At 39.7% G+C, this 21,680-nt stretch overlaps 1 protein-coding gene across 1 annotated transcript in view; it reads left to right on the forward strand.

Moving 5' to 3' along the window:
- LOC148081687 (mitogen-activated protein kinase kinase kinase 11) overlaps positions 1-20,469 on the forward strand; it is a 63,531-nt gene extending 43,062 nt beyond the window's left edge. The window contains exons 6-10 of the mRNA XM_087788650.1: positions 3,248-3,364; positions 8,133-8,304; positions 8,378-8,481; positions 8,632-9,249; positions 11,187-20,469. Of these exons, the coding sequence (XP_087644776.1) occupies positions 3,248-3,364; positions 8,133-8,304; positions 8,378-8,481; positions 8,632-9,249; positions 11,187-11,788 (1,613 nt within the window). The 3' untranslated portion in view covers positions 11,789-20,469. The remainder of the gene's footprint in view (positions 1-3,247; positions 3,365-8,132; positions 8,305-8,377; positions 8,482-8,631; positions 9,250-11,186) is intronic.
- The last annotated feature ends 1,211 nt before the right edge of the window (positions 20,470-21,680 follow it).

A 21,680-nucleotide genomic window follows, 5' to 3' on the forward strand; every position in this document is an offset into this window, starting at 1 on the left:
TGACGGCCCCTCGCAGCAGACACTGTATGACATGTGGCCCCTGATGAATGTAATGGCTCACTAGGCTCTAAAGTATCCATCAAAGACGTGTGTTTTAGCAGCTAGTGTGTCGTTTCATCACATGATTCCTTCTCCATCTTACGAAAATATATGGTCTGGGTCAATCTTTTTGTGTCTTGAAGCTTGTGTTCATCAGAGGGTTCTTGTATTTGGGCAGAAATGAACTCCGGGCTTGTTTTGCAAAACTCTTTTCCCAGCAGCAAAGGGTGGGAGATCCAGAGCGGGACGAGGAGGGTTGATGAAGCGGGGAAAAAAACAAGGCCGACCACGCCTGGACACTTCCTGTCTACGCTGGCCAGGACCTCCCTCACTTTCCCTCCCGTTTCTCTCTTTAGGTTTTCTCCCCTGGCAGCTCCCTGTGTTTTTTTATTCTCCCTCCAACTCTATTCCCTTTGTTTTTCCTCTTCCTCTCTCCACCAATATTATTATTATCTCTGCCTTCATCCTGTGTTTCTCCGGCGCTTCCCAGCCTGCGGAGACGTTCGCCTCATCCCAGATTCTGCAGGAGTGTGGATAAATAAAGAGAAAAAAAAAAGAAAAACCTCTTTCCGTGGCGTCTGAGCTCCAGGCTGCGTTCAAGGACTTGTTAGAGCTTCGGCGAACACTGCTTTTTGAGCTGCACCTTTTTCTTTTTCTTCTTCTTTTTCTTTCCTTGAGCATCAATATCGACTTTGTTCGTCGATTCCGATGATCTATTTAGTCTTTGAGATTAAAAGCGTCTCACCCGGCGTGGATCAGGGAGCACTTTAACTCGAGCGGTGACGCCGAGATTCATCCGCCGACGTGTCAATCATCCTTCAATTTAAATTACCTCTCAAAAGAAAAACAAACAGACTCTCGCACTCGTGTAACTCATGTATTGCACGACACGTTTCGACACCGTCGGTAAAAAAAAAAAAGGGGAAGCGAGCTCGTGGGGGAGAGTCGCGTCTCTTGTGCGCACGAGTCATGTACCTTTTATTGCGCTTGTTTTGACTTCTTCTCTTTTTTCGTTTTTGTTCGACGTCATCGTCGGCCGAACGTTACGAGTCAATCCAACGATGTGTGTATCACGAGAAGAGTCGAACACGCTTTGATTTTCCTCAACGCGAGGTTCGTTTTTTCCTCTCCTTCACCGAAAACTCATCATGTTCCTTCACTTCAACATCAGTTTTACTGTCACTGTTGGATTGTTGAGATCATTGTATTATCTTATCTCAAACGCTGGTATCTTCATTGGTCTCAGTTTTGATACTCTGTGTAGAGCAGCTGTTTTTTCCACAAAGAAAAGAGGAATCCTGAAATTTCACATGAATTAAGGACATATTCTTTAAATTAAATCTGGTTTTGAATCGTCTCGTAATCTTCATTCCGATCTCGTTTAAGGATCGTCTTGGCTTTACTTTACATGCATGTCAGTGACGTCAAACTCAAATCACACAAGGGGCAGAAATCATCACAACGTTCTGCGTCAAAATAAAAATGAATATGTTGCCTGGTCAAAACATTTTAAAACTATTGTTTAAGTCTTCATTTCAATGTTGGCAGACAGTGGATCAGTATTGACTTGGTTCACTTTTTTTTTTTTTTTTTAAGATCCTGTGGCCCATATGAGTTAAGAAAAGTGGGCGGGATTTAGTTTAAGATTGTCATGTGATTTACTTCAATTTATTAATGTATGTTTTAATTAAATCATTTGATTAGATTGACTTTGGAGATCTCCTTCTGAGTTATATATATATATATATATATATATATATATATATATATATATATATATGTACTGTGCAAAGGTTTTAGGCAAGTGTGGAAAAAAAAGAAAATGGCTGCAGAAATAATAGAATAGAATAGAAAATGTTTATTCATCCCCAGAGGGGAAACACACTTTTACAACAGCACAGTTGAAAAAAATAAAGTGCAAGGAAAAAAGATAAATATTTTATAAATAATTTTATAAATAATAAAAGAGACAATAAGAAAAAAATAAAATAAAAAATAAAACGATCTTAAAAATATACAAATTATTTACAGTATTCTAAATTTAACACTACTAATAAAATAGAATAAAATAGAATAAAATAAAACACACAAGAAGAAAAACACACTACGGATTAGCATCAGGATATTTAAAGTAGAGAGTTAAATATCCTGACACCAGTTGGGATGAAGGGTAAATTTTGGGATGAATAGGTAAATTTTGGGCCAATCATACGCCTCCCTGATGGTATTGCATGATGGATAAATATCTGCCTGTATTTCTCAGCATTGAAACCATCAATGACCGAATCTCCAACTCCATTTGCAGAAATGTTGCCCCAAACTAGCAAGGAACGTCCACCATGTTTCACTGTTGCCTGCAGACACTCACTGTTGTAGCGCTCTCGTAGTAGAACCACCTTGTGTCTTGTTGTGCTGAGCGCTGGTGTATAGATAGATAGATAGAGAGAACTTTATTGAGTTCTATCTATTGAGTTCTTTGTTGAGTTTATTGAGTTCTGGGTGTATGACCTGTGACATGAAACCTCAGCTTGGTAGGAGTTTGTTCCTCACCCAGTTCTACACAACTGTATCTTTTTCACTTAGTGACTGTGTTTCAACCTACCTGAGAAATTTATGAAATTAGCACCGGTTTGGTATCATTGGTTGATCACACACTAGGATCCTACAAAACACCTGACTGTGTGCAAATGTACCTCTAAGAATTGATGCTTGTTTGAAGGCAAAGGGTAGTAACAACAAATATTGATTTGATTTTGATTCTCTTTTTGTTCGCTCACTTTGCATTTTGTAAATTGATAAAGGTAAACAATTATTATTTATATTTTTGAAAGCATTCTTGGTTTACACCATTTTTTCACACCTGCCTAAAACTTCAGCACAGTACTGTATATATTGTAGTGTGGTTGTATTAGGGTCAATAGAATGTATAAGTAAATAAATAAATAGAATATGATGATGGAAGATGCCAGGATTTACTCTGAAAAGAAGTTGGGTATCATTGAAAAGTGCAAGAATTGTATCGCGACACAAAAACCAATAGTTTCTATTTTCTAATTAATCCAAAAGAGGGAAAGAAAATGATCAAGAAGAAAATAAAAGACTAACTGAATAAAATCTCTTCATATTTTTGAAGAAGAAAAAAAAAGAATTGCTGCAATACTGTTCACATATATATCAAATATTAATTGTTCCGTTTTTTGTGTTTCAGATTTCATCCACAAGATCACGGTGCAGGCCTCGCCCGGACTGGAGAAGAGGAGGAACTCCCCAGATTTGGGTTCCGGGTCCTCCCCGTCCTTTGGCCCTCGTTTCCGTGCCATTCAACGTAAGTTTTTATCATTTATAAAAAATGTTCATCCTTCACTTTGGCTTCAATACTCAACGTATCAGCCCTCGCTCACTCGCGAGAGCCCCCATCTTAGGGGTCGTTCCAATTCTCAGGACAGCCGAAGTGAACTTCGGGGAAAATGCCCGCTTGAGGACGGAGGACTCGAGTGGAAATAGACGTCCCCTTCAGAGCTGTATATAACCCACGATGCACTGCTTCGTTGCATGAAAAACACATTCACGTGGCAGCAGTAATGGACCACAGTGGTCTTCTGTCTGTTTATCACCAGAGAAAAAGAAAAAACATATATATATTTTCTTTAAAATCTCAATTATCATTTATTTTATTGTGAAGAAAAGTAATGCTAGTTATGCAAATCAGGCTTCATGTTTTTGCTGTGAAATATATGTATGATGTTAGAAAACTCGCTAGAATAATTGAACTAATTACTACAAATGATATAAAATAACGTTTATGTAGTGACGCGTCATGGCCGGTACATGTCGTCAAATTAAACGATCTATCCACACGTTAGTTTGTCATTCTGTCAACCTTTATAAGTATTTTGTTGTACATTAAATCCCCCCCCCCTCCCCTCGGTCACTTCCCCTCCTCTCTCCAAGTGCCCCCCCCCCGTGTGACGTCATAGTGAAAAGGGAAAAAAAGTTAGTATCGACATGCAAACGTCGACTCCTACGCGTGTGTTCTGAGGTGCATTTCTTGTGTCGGGCAGCAGGGGGAGCCATTACGCTGCCGTGCCGAGCCCAGCAGTTTGACATGCATGTAGTGGTCACTCTGCAGCTCAGCCTCCTGCTGGGAGGATCCATCGTTCACCCAAGATGAAAACAAGAAGGTCACGCAACCCTTCCTCGAGTAAATCCCAGCGTTAACAGAAAACAAACATTGTCGTTGTGGCGAGCGATTATTGAGTTATTTATACAATCATTGAGGAAAAAAACAAATGTTTTCTTTAAATCCACTTCCGTCCTTGGCTCCGTGGTCTCGTCACTCGGGCTTGTTTTAAACGCGGCAGGTGTTGCACGTGAGATACGACGTCTCCTTTTTTAGAAAAAAGAATGTGTTTCATCCCAAAAAACATTTGGGGTGTTTATAGAGACGTCTTTTTTTTGGGTCTCCAGGTGGGTCGAGCGTGTCATGGCTGCTCACGGATCCGACTCTTTATTTCATACTGTGGGGGCCGGATTAGTCTTGCTTTTTCTTCTTCTGCTTCCTGACTAGTCATTCCCCTTCTACCCATTCCAGGTCCTCCAGCTTTGGAAAAAATGATAATTTTAGAGCTTTTAACGTGATAATATGACGCTTCTGCTGCCTCACTCACAGAGCGGCTCTATAGGATCTTTCTCTATGTATCACTTGGAATCTATAAGTGTTTCTCTTGGAATCCTGTGGGAAAATCTTAAAAAATGTCGTTCCACCCTCTAGGAACACAGAGAAATCATGGTAAAGACAATAATAATATCAATATTAATAATAATTGTTATTGTTATTTGTGATCAGTTGGAATGATCTAGTAATAATTTACGATGTTATTACAAGAATATGTCTTTAACATTCCTCTCACCAAACATTCCTTTACTTCAACATCAATTTTACTCTCATGGTTGTGTATAGTTTATGTAACCGACTAATAACTGTAATCTTCATACGTCACAGTATCAACACGAACGTTCATCAAGATGGGGAAATTGATTGTGAACGAATGTAGGACTGAAAGAAACAGCTAAGGCTTTGGAATATCCCATAATATTACTATGTTGTGTCAAGTATATAGTTGCATTTACTAAATGGCTGTGACAGAATTTTCAATTGCACAACAAAAAGCCACCCATAAAATAAACAAAATGAAGCTATCCATGCAGTACCACGTCGGATACTGCAGGGGTCGACACTGAGTAACGCGTTCACGTTCTAATGAGGAAGTGCAAGAAAACATTTGTCAGTAAAACAAAACTAATGTTTTTTTTTTTTTAGGAAACACAATATAAAATAGAATGAAGGAAATAAAGAACGATACAATAATAGGAGATGAATAGAAGGAGTTGAATGTTTGCATTTAAAAAGTTATAAGTATATATATATATATATAAAATTGTATGTATATATATATAATTGTATGTATAAGTAAGAATGTAATATTTCATGATGGGTGTGAAATTAATTCACCACATTTATAACTTTTTTTTTTCTTTTTGTATATTGTAATAACCTTCATTACTTCATATAGACCTGATATTTTATTTTTATTTTCCAAAGATTGACATGTGGGGTCAATTGCATTTCCTCAGGGGCCACATTTATACAGTGGCTCTTGTGAGATGCAAAAATAATGTAGCGAAAAGTATTCAAATCAAGTTATTAAAATTGGATCTAAATATGCTATTATTACATTTTTAAAATCATTTAAAAATACATTTCACTTAAAAAAGGCTTTTGTCACATTTGTCGTTACATAGTTTTCAATGTCACTTTTTGAGGGGCAATAAATATGGACATAAAGCCTAAAACAAAAACCTTATACTCATATATGTATAGAGTCTAGTATTAAACATTAAAAAAAACATTTAAAAAAGACAAAATAAAACGTCGCAACATTCACCCCCTGCTGGTGGAATCTAAAGATTGCAGGTAAGACTTTAGTCTAAATTACTAATGTAAAATATAAATCTGTTAAAAAAACAATGACTTTGTAAAGCTGCTTCTTTTATTTACAAATCAGTTTATTAAATCTGACAATTTAATTCATTTAAAGGAAAAAAAATGTAATATATTTATTCTGAGTTAAATAGAAAATAAAGCGATTAATTATATTATTATTTGAATGAATTATAGATCATAATTATTTAATTACTCTTAGTTATGTCCATAGTAATATTAAATTCACATATTCCAGAGAGTGGATATTGCACAATACGCGCAAAACTAAAGTACATTTTAAAAGTATTTTTTTTAAAAGGAGTAAAGACACAAAAACGATGTTGTTAATCAAGTTAATGAAGAGGAAATTCTTCTACTTGCTGTTCGGATCTGACCTGTAACCAAAAAAAACGACTGAGTGAAAGTTGACATGTTGTGTTTAACAGAAAAAAAACATGTTTTTGGTGATGCAGACGATTGAAAACTGCTGCTGGCGAGCGTGAGCGAGGTGTGATGAGTCGTCGGTGTCGGTGCGAGACGACTCAAGGCTCTTCTAAAGATTGTGGATGACAAAAACATAAACACTACTTTTGGTGTGATCCATGTTGTGCCAAATCCTTTGTCTCGTTGTGACATATGCGTTTGTGTCTATAGTGTTATTCAGGAAAACTGCTGTTTGTTTTCCAAGTGTTTAATTTTGTTTTCGTGGCAGTGTGTGGCGTCTTGAGTCACCTTTTTGTTTCGTGTACTAGTGTCGTTTGTCTTGTTTGTTGTTGTTGTCGTCCACAGTCGCCTCATGGTGTCGCCTAGAAATGTTTGGTCTTAAAGTTATTTTGGCCTCCATCGAATCATCAGTGTTTGTTTGTACAAAATAATGTTGACATTAGAAAATTATCTTAAGCTCCGCCCACTGAAAAACACTGTTTTTCTGGAGATTAAATCTCGTTAACCATAACCCAGGAAGTTTCCACCTCCAAGGGACTCGTTGTATAAACAAAGCGGGGCGTGATGACAGGAGCGGTGAAGCCATTATTATGTCATAATGGACTCTCGTAACCTCTTGTTCGCCCAGATTTCAGAGCAACTTTATAAAGTAATAAGTTGAAAACATGGTCATGACGAGGAACTTACTGCATCTTGGAGAGGAATACTTCAACATTTGAAACATGTGAGTCAGGAGAGAGTTTTTCAATTAAGAAAGCACTTAAAAAGCGCTTCCAACCATAGACTGTATAAAATGTAAAAGTGGTATCTTTGAGGTCAGCGGTCTGTTACTAAAGCTAATCCTAAAGTTAATGTTGGGAGTTAAGGCACTATTTTGGATTACACTATATTGACATTCGTCTCATTTAAAAACCTCCAAGAACCTCCGAGCTATTATCCTTCCTTCTGATCTTTCTTATCTTCCACACGATAAATTCTCTAAATTTAAAATTATAATCTGAGCAAGACACTTTACCCTGATTGCTCCTGATGGCAGATTTGGCAACATGTGGTGCAGCCTACTCCCATCAGTATGTGTGAATGGCTGTTAAAGCGCTTTGTGACCGTGGTCTAGAAAGGCGCTATATAAATAGAGATTATTATTATTATTATTATTATTCTGTATTTGCTTGTGTTGTCTTTCTAATCAACTCAGCTTGGCTAAGAGCCTTCAAGACCAATTCAGAAAGCCTTGTATTATAATGTTTAAACTCATAATTATGGATATCAGTACCGTGAAGGGATTACATGCATACTGTGGTATTAACTTAAAGTGATAGTTCACCTTAAATTAAATCAACGACGAGCAGTCTGGAGGTATTTGGATGTTTTTAAGTGTCTTTTTGGACGAAAATGAAGACAACTGAGCTCCAGTCGCTACATTAAAATGAACAAACACTTTTGTCTATAACTCTTAAAAGAACAGTTTACTCTAAAAATAATCCCAACTCTTAGTCGACATGATGGTGAGTAGAAAATGAGTAAAGTTTGGTTGAACTATCAAGTTCAGCTAACCTTTTGGTAGCATGTCGTACTAACGTTCTCGTTCCTTTGTTCTGGATATTTTTTTGAATCTATTTCTAAATGTTTTAATTTCCATGTTTTTTTCTTTTGCTTCCATCTTCAGTCAGTCCGAGCGACAACAGCCGGACGTTCGGCCTGAGCACGGTCTGGCCGCTGGAGGCGACGTCTCTCAAGCAGGTCAACGGAGACCACAAGCTGGGCCCGCACTGGAGACCCCAGAGTCCCAAGAGCCCCAAGAGCCCCAAAGTTCTGCGCCTCAGCCCTCAGGAGAGCAGGTGAGTCTCCGGGTCGAGCGTTTGAAAAACGGTGAAAAAACGTCAATCTCCTCCACGCCTTGTGTTTCCTCAGCCTGTCGATGAGAGCGAAGCTCCTGGTGTCGGACAGCAGAGAGAACGGAGAGTCCAAGGACGACTTTGAAGAGTACCGACCCTCTACGCCGACGCCTCAGAACGGTGCAGCTTTCATCATCTTCTTAACGGCCTCCATTAAGAGCGGCTGCCATTCACGGCATGAGAGTGAATTATAAATAGAAAAGCTAAATAAATAAAAGTGCTGAGAGGTTTTTTTAAGTCTAAACTTAACACATTCGTCTGTGTGTGCAGGCTCCACCGTGAAGGACAGCCTGAGGCTTCCTCTACCCCAAGGTGATTCTGGCATCGAAGAAGGGGGTTCCTCCCCCGCGGGGTCCCCAAGGCCAGAGATGGCGTCTCTCTCGGGCCTGTTCAAGAGCACGCACCGGGCGCTGCTGGGCGGGGGTTCCCTGTTGGCGTCCGTGGGACTCGGTAGATGGCTGGACATCTCCCCCAAGGTGCCCCCTCGGACTAACCCGCCGTCCCTCGAGGACTGCATGCCATCCGAGCCGGAGACCCCCGCGTCGAGACCACCTTTAGCTTCGGACCCCCCCGTAGTGGACGACCTCGTCACTTTCTCCACGACCGAGCCGCTCCCCAGGACGGTCTCGGACTTGGCCCTGCAGTACCAAGAACTGAAGCCCCTGACGCCGCCGCCGCCGCCGCCCCCGGAGAGGACGGACCACCGGGCGTTTACTCAGAGCCAACAGAGCCCCCAGATCCCGGCGCGACACGGCGTCAGCCCGAGAGAATTCCATGTAAATCCGCATCAGAGCAACGGTGACCTCGGAGCAGCCGGGATGGAGAGCTGTGGACCCCGGACCGACAGGAGGAGGAGGTCCAGTCATGGCCTGCACACCTCGCATCTGGGTCAGTGGATTCATATCGATAGCTTCTCTAGCGCCTCCTATAGACGGACATTAATAACACCATTGATTTATCGACATGTGTTTGAAGGTAGATTAGTTTATTCGTTTTCACAAATAAAAAAACAAAAAACTTTTTCTTAAACAATGGAATTTTTTTTAAGCTACTTTTTTAAATAAATAAAACACCATCATCCTTCCAATTATATGGCATCAACACAAGAAGAAAACTTCTATCAAAGAAAACTGTTATAATAAATCTAACCCTATTTATAATATTAATATTTCCCATAACAACATAATCAAACATTTTTGATTTGAAGTACCTTAAGTTTAAATTAGGCATATTTTTAATCAAAAATATTTTATTTAATTAAAGAAACTTTTTTTTTAAAATTAAAGCAACATATTATGATTTAAAATATTTTCTTTTGATTGAAGCACAATTTTGAACAACTTTTTATACTCTATTCTTAATTGAAATAATTTTGTTTGTTGACTCACCTTTGTTTTGTTTTTTAAGTATTTATCTTGATTCAATCAGTTTAGGTTTTTTTTCCATTTATAGTATCTTTCATGATCGCAGCATTATTTTTTGCCGAGCCTGAGATACCTGGGTGTTGTATTTGACAAGGACATGTCTCTTGTTCAACACTGCAGAAAACTGACCACAAACTGTTTCCTTCAACTGAGAAAAATCTCTAAACTAAGGAAAATGTTGTCGGAACATGATCTGGATCTTATAATCCATGTGTTTGTTTCTTCTCGTCTGGACTATTGTAACAGTTTATTTTGTGTCTTAACAAGAAGGATCTGTCTCGCCTGCAGTTCATACAAAACTCTGCAGCGAGAATTCTGAGCCGCTCTAGTAGAAGAACTCACATTTCTCCGATCCTTAAAACTCTTCACTGGCTTCCAGTTTCTTTCAGGATCAACTTTAAAATTCTGGTTCTTACTTTCAGATCTATTCATGGTCAGACCTTCCATCAGTGATCTGATCCAGACTTACACCCCAGCTCGGGCTCTGAGGTCTGTGGATCAGAATCTACTGATGGTTCCTGAACACGCTTCAGGACCAGAGGAGAGAAATCCTTCCAGACTGTTGCTCCTAAGCTTTGGAACCATCTCTGTGTTTGAAGATCTATTGACTCCTTCAAAAAACATCTTAAGACGTTTTTATTCGTTAAGGCTTTTCCTTGATTTTCTGAGACTCCTGTGTTTGTCTCTGTGTTATCTTGATCTTTTAAGTATATATTTTATTGGTTATTGTATTGATTGTCTAAGTACTTTGTGACCCTGGTCTAGAAAAGCTCTCTACAAATATTATTTACTTACTTACTCACAGCAGCATCGACCGAAGCGTTGGGTTGTCTTCAGGAGCCGGTGGGTTTTTACGAGGCCCCTCTGGTAACATTTCACTCTCATATGTTAGACTCACAACGCTCAGGATGGTCGGCAGTAAGGACTCACAACTGTGCGCCGCCTCCAGATACACACGACACACATACACTCAGACACACCATCGTTCACTCGGACGCACTCGATAATTGAGCCGTGAGTGTTTAAACATTGAATTATATAATTAAAGTCCGCTGCCACGGGGGTGCTTTCAAAAAGTGCTGTGTCTTCCAAATCCAACACTTTATGTAATTGTGTGGTACTTTTAAAGGGTATTACCTGTTGCCTGTTCCCTACTTCGTCCAATGTCAGTCGTTAACGGAACCACAGATTGTGTCTATTGAATGGAGGATGTTGAATAGTAGCAGTACTTTTCTGTTGAGAAAAACATGCGAGTACGAGTCAGAAGGTTGTCACACAATTTTCTCTCTGCACAAGCTCCCTCTTTACTTTCTTCTTCTGTAGTATATTGATGTATTAATGGATACTATTTTCTCCATTCTTGCTCGTTGATCTTTCATTGTACTTTTTTGTTCCTTCCAGTTTTGGACCTACCCTTGTGCCAGGACACGCAGGATTCTGAAGACAAGCCGTCGGTGCCGTACTCTCTCCACCCCAACCCGGCGCTCTGGAGTCCCAAGACCCGTCGGTTAGAGGTCAACGTCATCCCCCGGCCTCGCCCCTCCCCCATACGCCACCGCATCGACCCCTGGAGCTTCATTTCGGCCGGGGGAGGGGGCGCGAGTTCGGGGCGTACCCCGAGCCGCGTGGACAGCTTCCCGTTGGGTTACCAGCCTTCCCCCACCAACCCTTTCACCAACTGCGACCCCTTCCCGTCACCGGACTGTGACCCCTTCGCCCTCAAGGCGGACCCCTCGTGCGGCCTGGACGGTGCTTCCAAGTTTGACCCTTTTTCAACGCCTTTCCCGACGTCTCGCTCTGCCCCCTGCTCCACCAATGGTTCGCCGACGCTCCCCTCGATCCGCATCGCGCCCCTCAACCCCGCTGACTCGCCGCTCATCGACCTGAACTGGGCCGCCTTCAGCCGGCCTCTCGACGGAACCAAAGAACGAGCCCACCCTCGGAAGACTCTCGGACTCAAGCCCTTCAAGTCCCCGACCCAACTCCGAGACGACCGGTTCTAGACTAGCCTCGTTCCCGGCGTCCCGTCTGGATCCTACCTAAAGTAAACACTGGTTAATTTAGCAGCCTCGTTGGAATCTACAGAGCCAGTCGTGAGATGGACAGTTCTATCTGGGGTTCACTTCCTGGGAACCAATCGTTTATTCTCTTTGCATTCTCCCTCCGTTTGAATCTTTCAGGAGGATCTACGTTCCCTCCCGTCGGATCTCGGATTTACTTCTATCCAGCACAAAACCACAGAGGTAGATCAGGCCGCACTGTTGCTACCTCTTTATAACGGAAACAATCCAGATAAATACCTGAAGAGGAGTTCTTTAGTGTGAGTAAATATCCCCTTTGAACGTCACGATGAAGATGTCAGCTGTTATAATTGCTAAAGGAGACTCTAAGGTTGATGTTCTATACGTCTATTGTCCAAGGAATCCTTTTAATTCCAGAAAAAAACCCCTCCATATGAATCATGACCCATGCATTCCACTTGGATGCCGATAACATTCCAGTCTCATTTCTGGGGGAAATACCAGGGATTTGAGGAGCTTGTGTGCAACAGAGCACAGCAAAATAGATGAGGCTGCTCCATGCGTTCCCTTCCTACGCCAAAGAATGCCACTGTGAGACGGCAAGCTGGGAAAATGTGTTGTTTTGAACCTTCCTGTTGTGCCCGACTGGCAGAGTGCGTCGCACTGGCAGCAAATCTGTGCCATCCAGTTGATCAGTCACTCACGGTGTTTAAACAATTCCTTAATAGCCATTTTCCTGCTTAGGATTAATGCCACCAGTCTTTAGGATAGACTTGTTTATAGCTTCAGCCGACGAAGAGACCTGTTCCTTCTTTGAATTTGCTCAACCTTTGATCCCATCGATATTGAAAGCAAGGTAACATCTTTAACAGTCAGCGGGTCGGAGGTGGTGGTTTCGTTTATTTCCATCATTCCTTTTTTTTTTTCTTTTCGGGTGTTCACGACAGTTTATGTTCAATCTACCCTAGTGTCGCTTTACTCTGGGGAGGGAGATGATGCACAGAGTTAGCAACAACCAAACTAGTTGTTCAAGAATCCTCACTAAATCTTGTTCAGAGGTCGAGGCAAATGTTGCTTCTTTCTGGTTAAAGTTTCTTATTATCAGACGATGGTTTTTTTAACCGTAGCTTCCTCTGGTACACATCAGTGGCGGTTGGTGAAAAAATATTCCAGGTGGCGCTCTTTTCCAGTACAATTACCTGACTATAACATTGAAAGAATCAGTCGAAAATAGTCTAAACTTAGACGATATTAATTGTAGAAATTAACAGCTAATGATAAATAATAATGTTTATTATGTTCCTTGTTTAGAAACAAATAAAAACACATTTTAATTATACTATAACATCATATAGAATAAACCAAATGATTGAAAAACTATGTTGTCTACTTTCTAACAATTCATCACAAGCACAAACAAATACACTCTTAAGAAATAATAGTGACAAATAAATAGAAATTTGTCAAATTAAAATGTCAAGAACGGGGATTAAATTGAACCCCTACATCCTTAAATTAAAAAAAACTGTGCTCTACGAAGTACCCTAAATAAGCCAGTAACGCAGTACGAAGTTCACCTTTATGTACTATCGTGGTCACTTTTGTAAAATGCCCGATTAACCGGATATGACGAATGACGACACGGAAAAAAAAGGATAAATGACACTGAAAAATTAATAGATAAAGAAATTTAAAAAAACAGCCAAATTGATGGTAGGGTGGCGCCTCAGCGCCCTCTATAGGCCGCCACTGGTGCACATCGATATCCTCACTGACGCACATAAACATCCTTACCAAAAACAAACGGTGTCTGATAATAAGAAACCTTATGAATAAAGACGATACTAGGAACACGATCGACGTTGGTTCTTGTGGTAAAAATACAAAGAGGCTCTCGGGACTAAGTGAGGATCTTAAGAAGCCTGTGGTAGTTTGTGAGGGTCAATCAGTTTGATGTTAAAAAAGGGCTACGATTTATTTAGGTTCGACTTCCTGTTTGCCTGAGTGTGATCTGGATGAACTCTAGTCTCAGGTCAAAAGAATCCATCAGTCACAATCCTAAAACCTTAGGAGAGTTTTTCTGTAATTCAGATTAAATAAATCGAATGTAAAATCTTGTCAAGTAAACCTTAATCAGAAAAAAACAGAGTAAAATGAGATGGAAGTGGTGGAAGCACCTCATTTGATCTTCTGAGAATGTGCAGAAGCTCACCCTTATCTTAAGTCTGAGCCTCTGTGGGTCAAGCATGAGAGCGAGCGTCCCACCGAAGGGGGCGACACCTTCGTCTCCGAAGGGGACATCTTTGCGATTAGCTTAATAATCCGACCGAAGCCGGCGCCGCCTGATCGGGATAATTAGCTCCTTGATAAGAGGGAAGGAATAATGGATACGTGGGTACTTAATTAAATGGAAATCCCGCTCGCTGTCGTAAGAACATCATTAGCCATCAGATTTATTTTCCTCTGGCCCGATCCTTTTTTCGTCTTCAGCCTCTTCAAGGTCTGTAAGCGAGAGCTCGTCTGGACGTCCTTCCCCCTCCGGTGATGTGGAAGATAAGTTCGCTACCTTTTTATTTTCACACCTACTCGCTTCGTGAGGAGTTTCTCAAGGGCACGCATCTATTGACGAGACCGAACATCGCGTCCGGTTTGTCTTTTCCCAAAAGAAGTAACAAACCAGGACACAAGGAGGCAACAAACTTTAAATCAGACACAACTTTACCATTTGAAATGATCACAAGTGTTGGATATCAAGACGTCATGTCGTGTGTGTCGACGCCCGAGTTGCGTTGACGTAACGATTGTAAAGAAAGGTGTATTATTGTGCGACATTCCATTCAAGCCCGGACACAAAACCATGTTCATTTCTCTCCCCGTTTTCCAAGTGCGTTCTCTCGACTCCGGGATGATCGGATGCGTTTCTAAAAATGATCAGTGGAAGTAGCTGCGCAGATGCATCTCTCGTGTTTTTGTCGTGCAGATATTTATGAGAAACCGCAGTTTTGTCAAGAGGAGCTTTTTTTTTTTTTATTATTCTGCTGACTCTGAGAAAAGCAAACACATTACTCATCAATGCTGTCCATTTATCACCTTCACAGCAGAGCAGATCACAGACGGAGGCTTAACGTATGAACACAGGGATCTGTGGGTTAAACATTTGAGCAGATGAAGACTAACCAGTGGCAATACAAGTGTATTAAGGACACGTCATCGGACACTGATTTTAATAAAATGTTACATTTCAAATGTTCTCGGCATGAATGATCCAAAACGCCGCACTCTTGAATCAAAGTCTTCGATCGGCACGACCACAAAGATATTGGATATTGATTTTAATTGGATTTCTGCAATTTTTTCCTTGATTATTTTCTAAACTCGCCCGGATAAAATCGATTAAAAGAAAAAACCTTAAAACAGAACCATAAATAAATGATCAATAAAACAATGCAGGGATAACAACGATTAAAAGAAAAAAAAAATGTAACCTTAAAACAGAACCATAAATAAATGATCAATAAAATAATGTTGGGGTTTAAAACGATTAAAAGAAAAAACATTTTTTTAACCTTAAAAACAGAATCATAAATAATTGCTCAATACAATAATGCATGGATGAAAGCTATTTAAAAAGAACACGTTTTTAATCATAATCAGAATCATAAATAATAAAAAAAAAGGCATTTAAAGAAACAACGTTTTGCGACTGGAAAACAACGAAACCCTTAATTAATGATCAATAAAATAATGGAGTAAACCGCTAGGATAAAAAACATTTAAAAAAAGACATAAAAAAACCCCGTATTCATCCATAAAACAGAATCCTAAATAAATAATCATTAAAATAACGGGGTAAACAGAAAATAAAAAAACAAAACAATGCCAGTCTTACATCAAGCAACAACAGACTTGCTTATGAATGCATAATTATAAACGAATAAACCCAAATCTAAGTATTTTAATTCAACACTTTTAACCAGGGGGTATTATTATTATGAAAGAAAATATCCAAGAAAAAATGATCCAGGATTGCGAAAAAAAAATGCCACACATTTATTTATTTTCAAATCTTCAGGTGACCTTTGTTTTTTTTTCCGAAAGGGCAGACGTAGAGGTGCAAATATTTTCTTTCTACCAAGTTAAATGCGAAAAGACTTGTCCTGAGGCGCGGATAGTTGTTGTTGTCAACGATGCTCAGTGTGAAGAAGAAAAGAATTAGGAGTTCCGAAGAAAAGAATCGCCGAAGCGTCCCGACGGGTTCTCCGTGTAGGTGTCGAGCATCAGTTTTTCTTTCACGCCTCGTCAGTATTTTACTTTAATTTGACGTCCAAAAAAACCCTGATGGACTGAAATCGTGTCTTAAGTTTTCATGACGTTAAATCACGTCTCCGTTGTGGTAGACGGAGAACCCGAATCTCGACACCGGTTCCTTTTGGGTTCTACCGTCGTTTGTCAGTTTACAATAGAAGCGTCTGATGAGACGTTGGACGCCGGTTGTCATCAATCAGTGTCAACGGAGGGACATGAACTACCCACCATTAATAGAATCTTTTATCAGCAACTCGAGCATTAACACAGTCGGAAAAATGACTCAATTTTTGAACACATTTGATGCAGAATTTGCTTCTCAGACGTGGTGGATATTGGTTAAAAAACGTAATAGTCTGTTCAACTTCTCCAAGAGGGTCATTTTTCTGTCAAATTACAATCACCTGTGAGTGTGAAGGAGAACTTAAGGAGAGCTTTTGACTTCAAGAAGTCTGGCTTTTATATTAAGTCTTTCTAAATGTGGCTCACACGTCATACACCGTGAATGTTGCGAGAGGTTGTCGAGGTGAAAAGAAAGAATGGGAGGAAGAAACGTTGCCTTTAAAAAGATATGATCTCTAGATGGGAATCTGGAGACTTCAGGCCGGCCTGGACTTGATGGTCCACGCGGCTGCTGCTTTATCGGCTTTAGATACAGGTTTCCGGGGTTTGGTAGAGAAATGGCAGCCGGATAGCATCGCGGCGTTAATGGCTACAGCAAAAATTGGGTTCAGGAATGGTTGAGTACCACCGAAAGATGATGATAATTGTTGTGTTTTATTATGAGCTATTTTGAAAACAAGAATTCACTACTGACTAGTGTAACCACTGAAACCTTGAACATTTATCGGCCGCTCCAGACCGAAATCTTGTCTCCGTTATTAAAGTAAAAATGTGAAAATGGCAGGTTTAATTACTTTGCTCTTCCTCTCTTCGGTGACCAAACAAGAGTTTGTAAAGAAGCGAAGGTTCAATAAACACGGAGAGGTTTTCAAAGCAGGCGACGAAATCTCCACGGTCGGATGTTTGTGTTTAGCTTTTGAAGAAAATGGACGGAGTTTCCTGAACCTTGATTTGTTTTTTTTAATTATAAACCTTCGAGACTCGTGTTGTGACCGTCGGGAGCGTGTCTAAGGATTTCTAAACAGAATTTCTAAACGGCGAGTCAGATCTTCTGCTGGCTGTGTCTTTTCTTGCTACACAAAAACAAGAGATAAATCGTGTGCAAGTAAGACATGTTTTTAGAGATTTACCTTTTTTAGAGCTTTTGGTCGAATGTCCGAGATTTCACCTGAACCCCGAGCCGTGTTTTTTCGGCAGCGGCCGGACTTTACTGCGAGCGACGAACGATCCTTAACTTGCTGCTGGGTTTTTGTTTGGTCTTCGGGCGACCTTTTTTTTCCGCGGCTGTGCGGGAGCGTTTCCAACATCCATGTGGACAAAAGCCACGAGTGTGAGAGATGCTGCCAGGTGTGTAAGCAAATGCTCACTGCGTTTAATATTCTTTTTTTTTTTTTCAACACGTCGTACATCCAAGGTCACCATCTGCCGTCTCTGTTACTGACACACAAGTAGAAACGCTGCCATGTAAGCAAACTCTTCGTGAGGATTCCTGCTTCTCTTTTTCTATGTTAAGACTAGATTTTTTTTTTACTATACAAGAGGGACGTTACAGACGAGCAGTATTTGGATCTTTTCGGACGAACAAAGGATTCTCTGAAAACAATTTGGACATATATTCCTGCAAAATAAAACCCACATATTACCTTGAAAATAGTAATGATTGAGGAGTGAAATAGGAATGTCTTGTCTTGTCCCTTCAAGTGAATTGTCAAACATTCATTTGGATAAAGGTGTTAATAAGTGCCCGCGCTAATGACTACATTTAAGAAAAATTAAAGTTGCATTCATAGTTTGTAAGTTGGGTTGATTTTTTTGAAATGAGTTTACCCGAAAGGGAGAAATTAATCCTGTTTTCTCCCTCAAGAATTTGCTGGGACAAGTTTTTAAAAAAAAATGGCCCAAATCAACCAAAATATCAGACAAAACTTCATAAATACTGAAGCATAACCATGAGGTCAAGTCTTTTCAAAACAGTCCCGAGGAATTTATCAACCAAAACATTACATCCCTGTAATTCTGGATATGAAATCATGTAAAAAAAAGTTTATTTTTGGATTGTTTTGTCCAAAAAAACGAACTTTTATGATCCACATCTTATCCAACTTAAGGTTATGTTAATGTAAGAATAAAGTTTATTTTGTTTTTGAAGTACTTCACAAGATATATTGCGGTTTATACTACATTCTGTGTCACGGTTGAGCTGATATATTTGTTTATTATTCAGGTTTGTTGCCACAGACGCTCACCGGGATGTTTCTATCGTGACATTACTGTAACTTGAAAACAACAGAAATTGAAATTGTCATCCAGAATTGACGCTAAGGGTAAAATTGAGGCTTCGAGGAAGACGTTCGATCTTCTTGAAGTCGTGATCTGATTGTTGAGGTTGTGGAATCGAAATGTAAGTTTTCTGTAATGTTTGCTTCAAAGGACGGTGTCTTTGGAAGCTTCAGACGTTAGAAGAAACTAAGGCTGCACGATATAACGAAAAAATATTGATATCGTGATATTGGCACGTGCAAAATGCATATTGAAAATATTTGCAATCATTGATATACAAACTTCGACCATCAGTGTCACGTTCTATAAAGTTGTCAATTTGTATTTCTATGTCTCGTTGTCGTTTACGCCTCTGTCTGTGAACTGTGTGGTGCAGCTTGTTGCTATGACGACGCGTCTTGCGGGCGTGCTGACTTAGCTCAGTATATACATGGAAGTAATAGTAACTAATGATCTATTCAAATACTAGTGATCCAGTCATCCAGTAGTATGCTAACAAGCTAAGTTGTTAGCATCAGGTCATTTATAAACTGTCATGTGTGTTTGTACCAGGAGGTGTGATTTTTTTTATTGATTTGGTGATATCGTGACGACCGAGCCAAGTCCCGCGAAACTTGAGCTTTATAAGTGATATTTTTCTACGATCATGTCGGCACAGAAGAGCGGAAAAGAAAGAAAGGGAAATATCGCAATCGAAATATAATTTTTCCTTCTCTAAACCCCCGGACTTCCACGACAGTACTAGCAACTGCACGTGCGCGCGGCCACATTTTTAGGTGAAAGAATGAAAAAAAATATCGCATTAATATCGATATCGAACTTCAAAACACCAATATCGAATATCGCACATATTTCCAATATCGTGCAGCACTAGAAGAAACCCCACAAAAGTCACTTTTATATTGAATTTATTTCCTTTTATCTGCAAATCAACCTCTTTAAAGAGCTCGTCATCCAAAAACATCATGAACGATAAAGTCTCCGTCCACTTTTTTGCGCCTCTGATTGTATATCTGGAAGCGTCGGCGCCCACTGGTGATGTTTCCAACCCTCACACCCCTGTAATGGACTGAAATATACACTAAGCGAGGGAATGAGTTTGTCAGCCGCAGCCGCTTTACTGCTGTCGTAATTATTTCAACGGGTTTTTTCAGAAAGTGAAATCCTCTTACAGTCAGCGTGAGGGAATTCTTTGCTATCACAAATCTTGTCACACTTTGCCCAGATTAAAGCGTTAGACGAGCAAATACCCTTCAGGGTTACGTGTTCCGACTGAAGCTTGAGCAAATTTAACAGCAGGTGGTCTCTTTTCAGGTGCTTCTCATCTTTAATAGCACAAAGTCCAAAACCTTAATCTCTTTATTTGAAGATCTTCAACTTCAAAACCCCGATGACTCACTGGTGGAATCGCATGTTTTCTGAGGCGGATATTTATTTAAAAAAAAAAAAAAGGTCTTTAAACACTGGATTTAAAGTTGATTTTAGGACACAGTCCACTTCAGGATGATTAAAGAATTGAGACAATACGCGAGAAATTGTCGCTGATACTGTATGTTTTTTTGGTGCTGATCAACTGAACCTGAAATATCCTCCCGAACAGAAAATATCCCGAAGAACCTTTGATGTTGACTTTTATCTTTTTTTATCTGCTTCTCCACATTCCCTCGTCCTGTCTGCGTACAATCATGGTTGATGTCATGTGTGAAAAGCATGTGTTATCCAGCTACACGTTTGTGTTGTCAGGCTTTTTCTTTTTTTTTTTAAATTTGTTTTGCATTTTCTTGAGATCTCGCACTGGGCTGGGCCTAATCAACTGTTTTATCGTGTCGAGAGATTTGTTTCTCTGTATGTGAATATTTTCTTTTTTTAATCTCTCGACTATTACGAGGTTTAAACCTGTGAAACAAAAACAAAGGAAAAAGCTCAAAAAGAACCAAATAAAATGTAACAATTCTGAGGTATTTGTCTTTTTTTTTTGTTGCGTTAGCATTTCAGCTAGCATAGCATCGGGGCCATTTTGAGATCACATGGGGACACGTTTTACTCGCAGTAATATTTCCAAGTTTTAAGGGAAGAAATGCAAGACTTATTGTCATCAAACTGTCACCAAACCAAGTCCGTTCTGAGCCGCAGATGAGCAGGAATTAAGGGATGAAAATGAAACGTACGTCCAATTTATGGTGGGAAATTATTTCTATGAACAACTTAAAACGACATATTTATACTGTTTTCTTGCTACATGATTCAAGAGTCGTATACGCAAAAATACAGTACCTGGGTCACTCGTTTCGTAACACTTAACCGCCAGTGTTGTTACTATTATATAAATTGGTTTAGTTTATTGGTTCGTCTGTATGACGTGTTTCATGTGTTTAATTTTTTTTTCGATGCACCTCGCTTAGGTAGGTGAACAGTAACTCCTCAAATCCTTCTTGGATCCTGATGGAACTCTGGATCTCCACCAAGATGTTCCACCCTTTATCAACTTTCACGGTAAAATGTAGTTGAAATGTGTTCAAGTCTTGGGTCGATGACGGTGAATTCAGATGATTACACAGCAGCTGGAAGTGAAGGACAAAACATACTTAGATATGATTATATAAATGATTAGATAAATCATTTCTGTACCCGCGGCTCACAGTTATTCAAGTTTTCTTGAACCAAAATTAGGATTTTACATTTAATATACTGTCTGTGTTATACACTCTCGCTTACACTACTAATATACACTCTCACACACTACATTTAATGTCATTTTTTTGCCCTTTAACTTTAAAAGAAAAAACGATTTTTTTCCCCCATAGATCTTAAATAACGTTCAACTCAAATTTATTTTTTTGACTGGACCTCTGTTGTGATGAGTCAGAGTTCTGTTGTCACCAATAAAGACATTAAGATTTACACACAGAGTACACATTTACAGAAAAATAGAACAAAGAAAACAGGATTTTATTTAAAGTTTATATGTTGAAATCAAATCTAGATGGACTTTATTCTGCAACTTAAAAGAAGTTACATTGCAGTTTCACTCTTATGCCACCCGGGGTCGCCACAAACAACATTTCTAATCTGACGTATCGTCCCATTAACTGACACCAAACTCTGACATACTATGCGTTGATGTCTCCGAGTCTCTGGCTGAGCCGTAGATGTTCCACCAGCTGTG

The sequence above is a fragment of the Callionymus lyra genome, chromosome 4 (genome assembly GCF_982586985.1).
Source record: "Callionymus lyra chromosome 4, fCalLyr1.hap1.1, whole genome shotgun sequence".
Classification (NCBI taxonomy): Eukaryota; Metazoa; Chordata; class Actinopteri; order Syngnathiformes; family Callionymidae; genus Callionymus; species Callionymus lyra.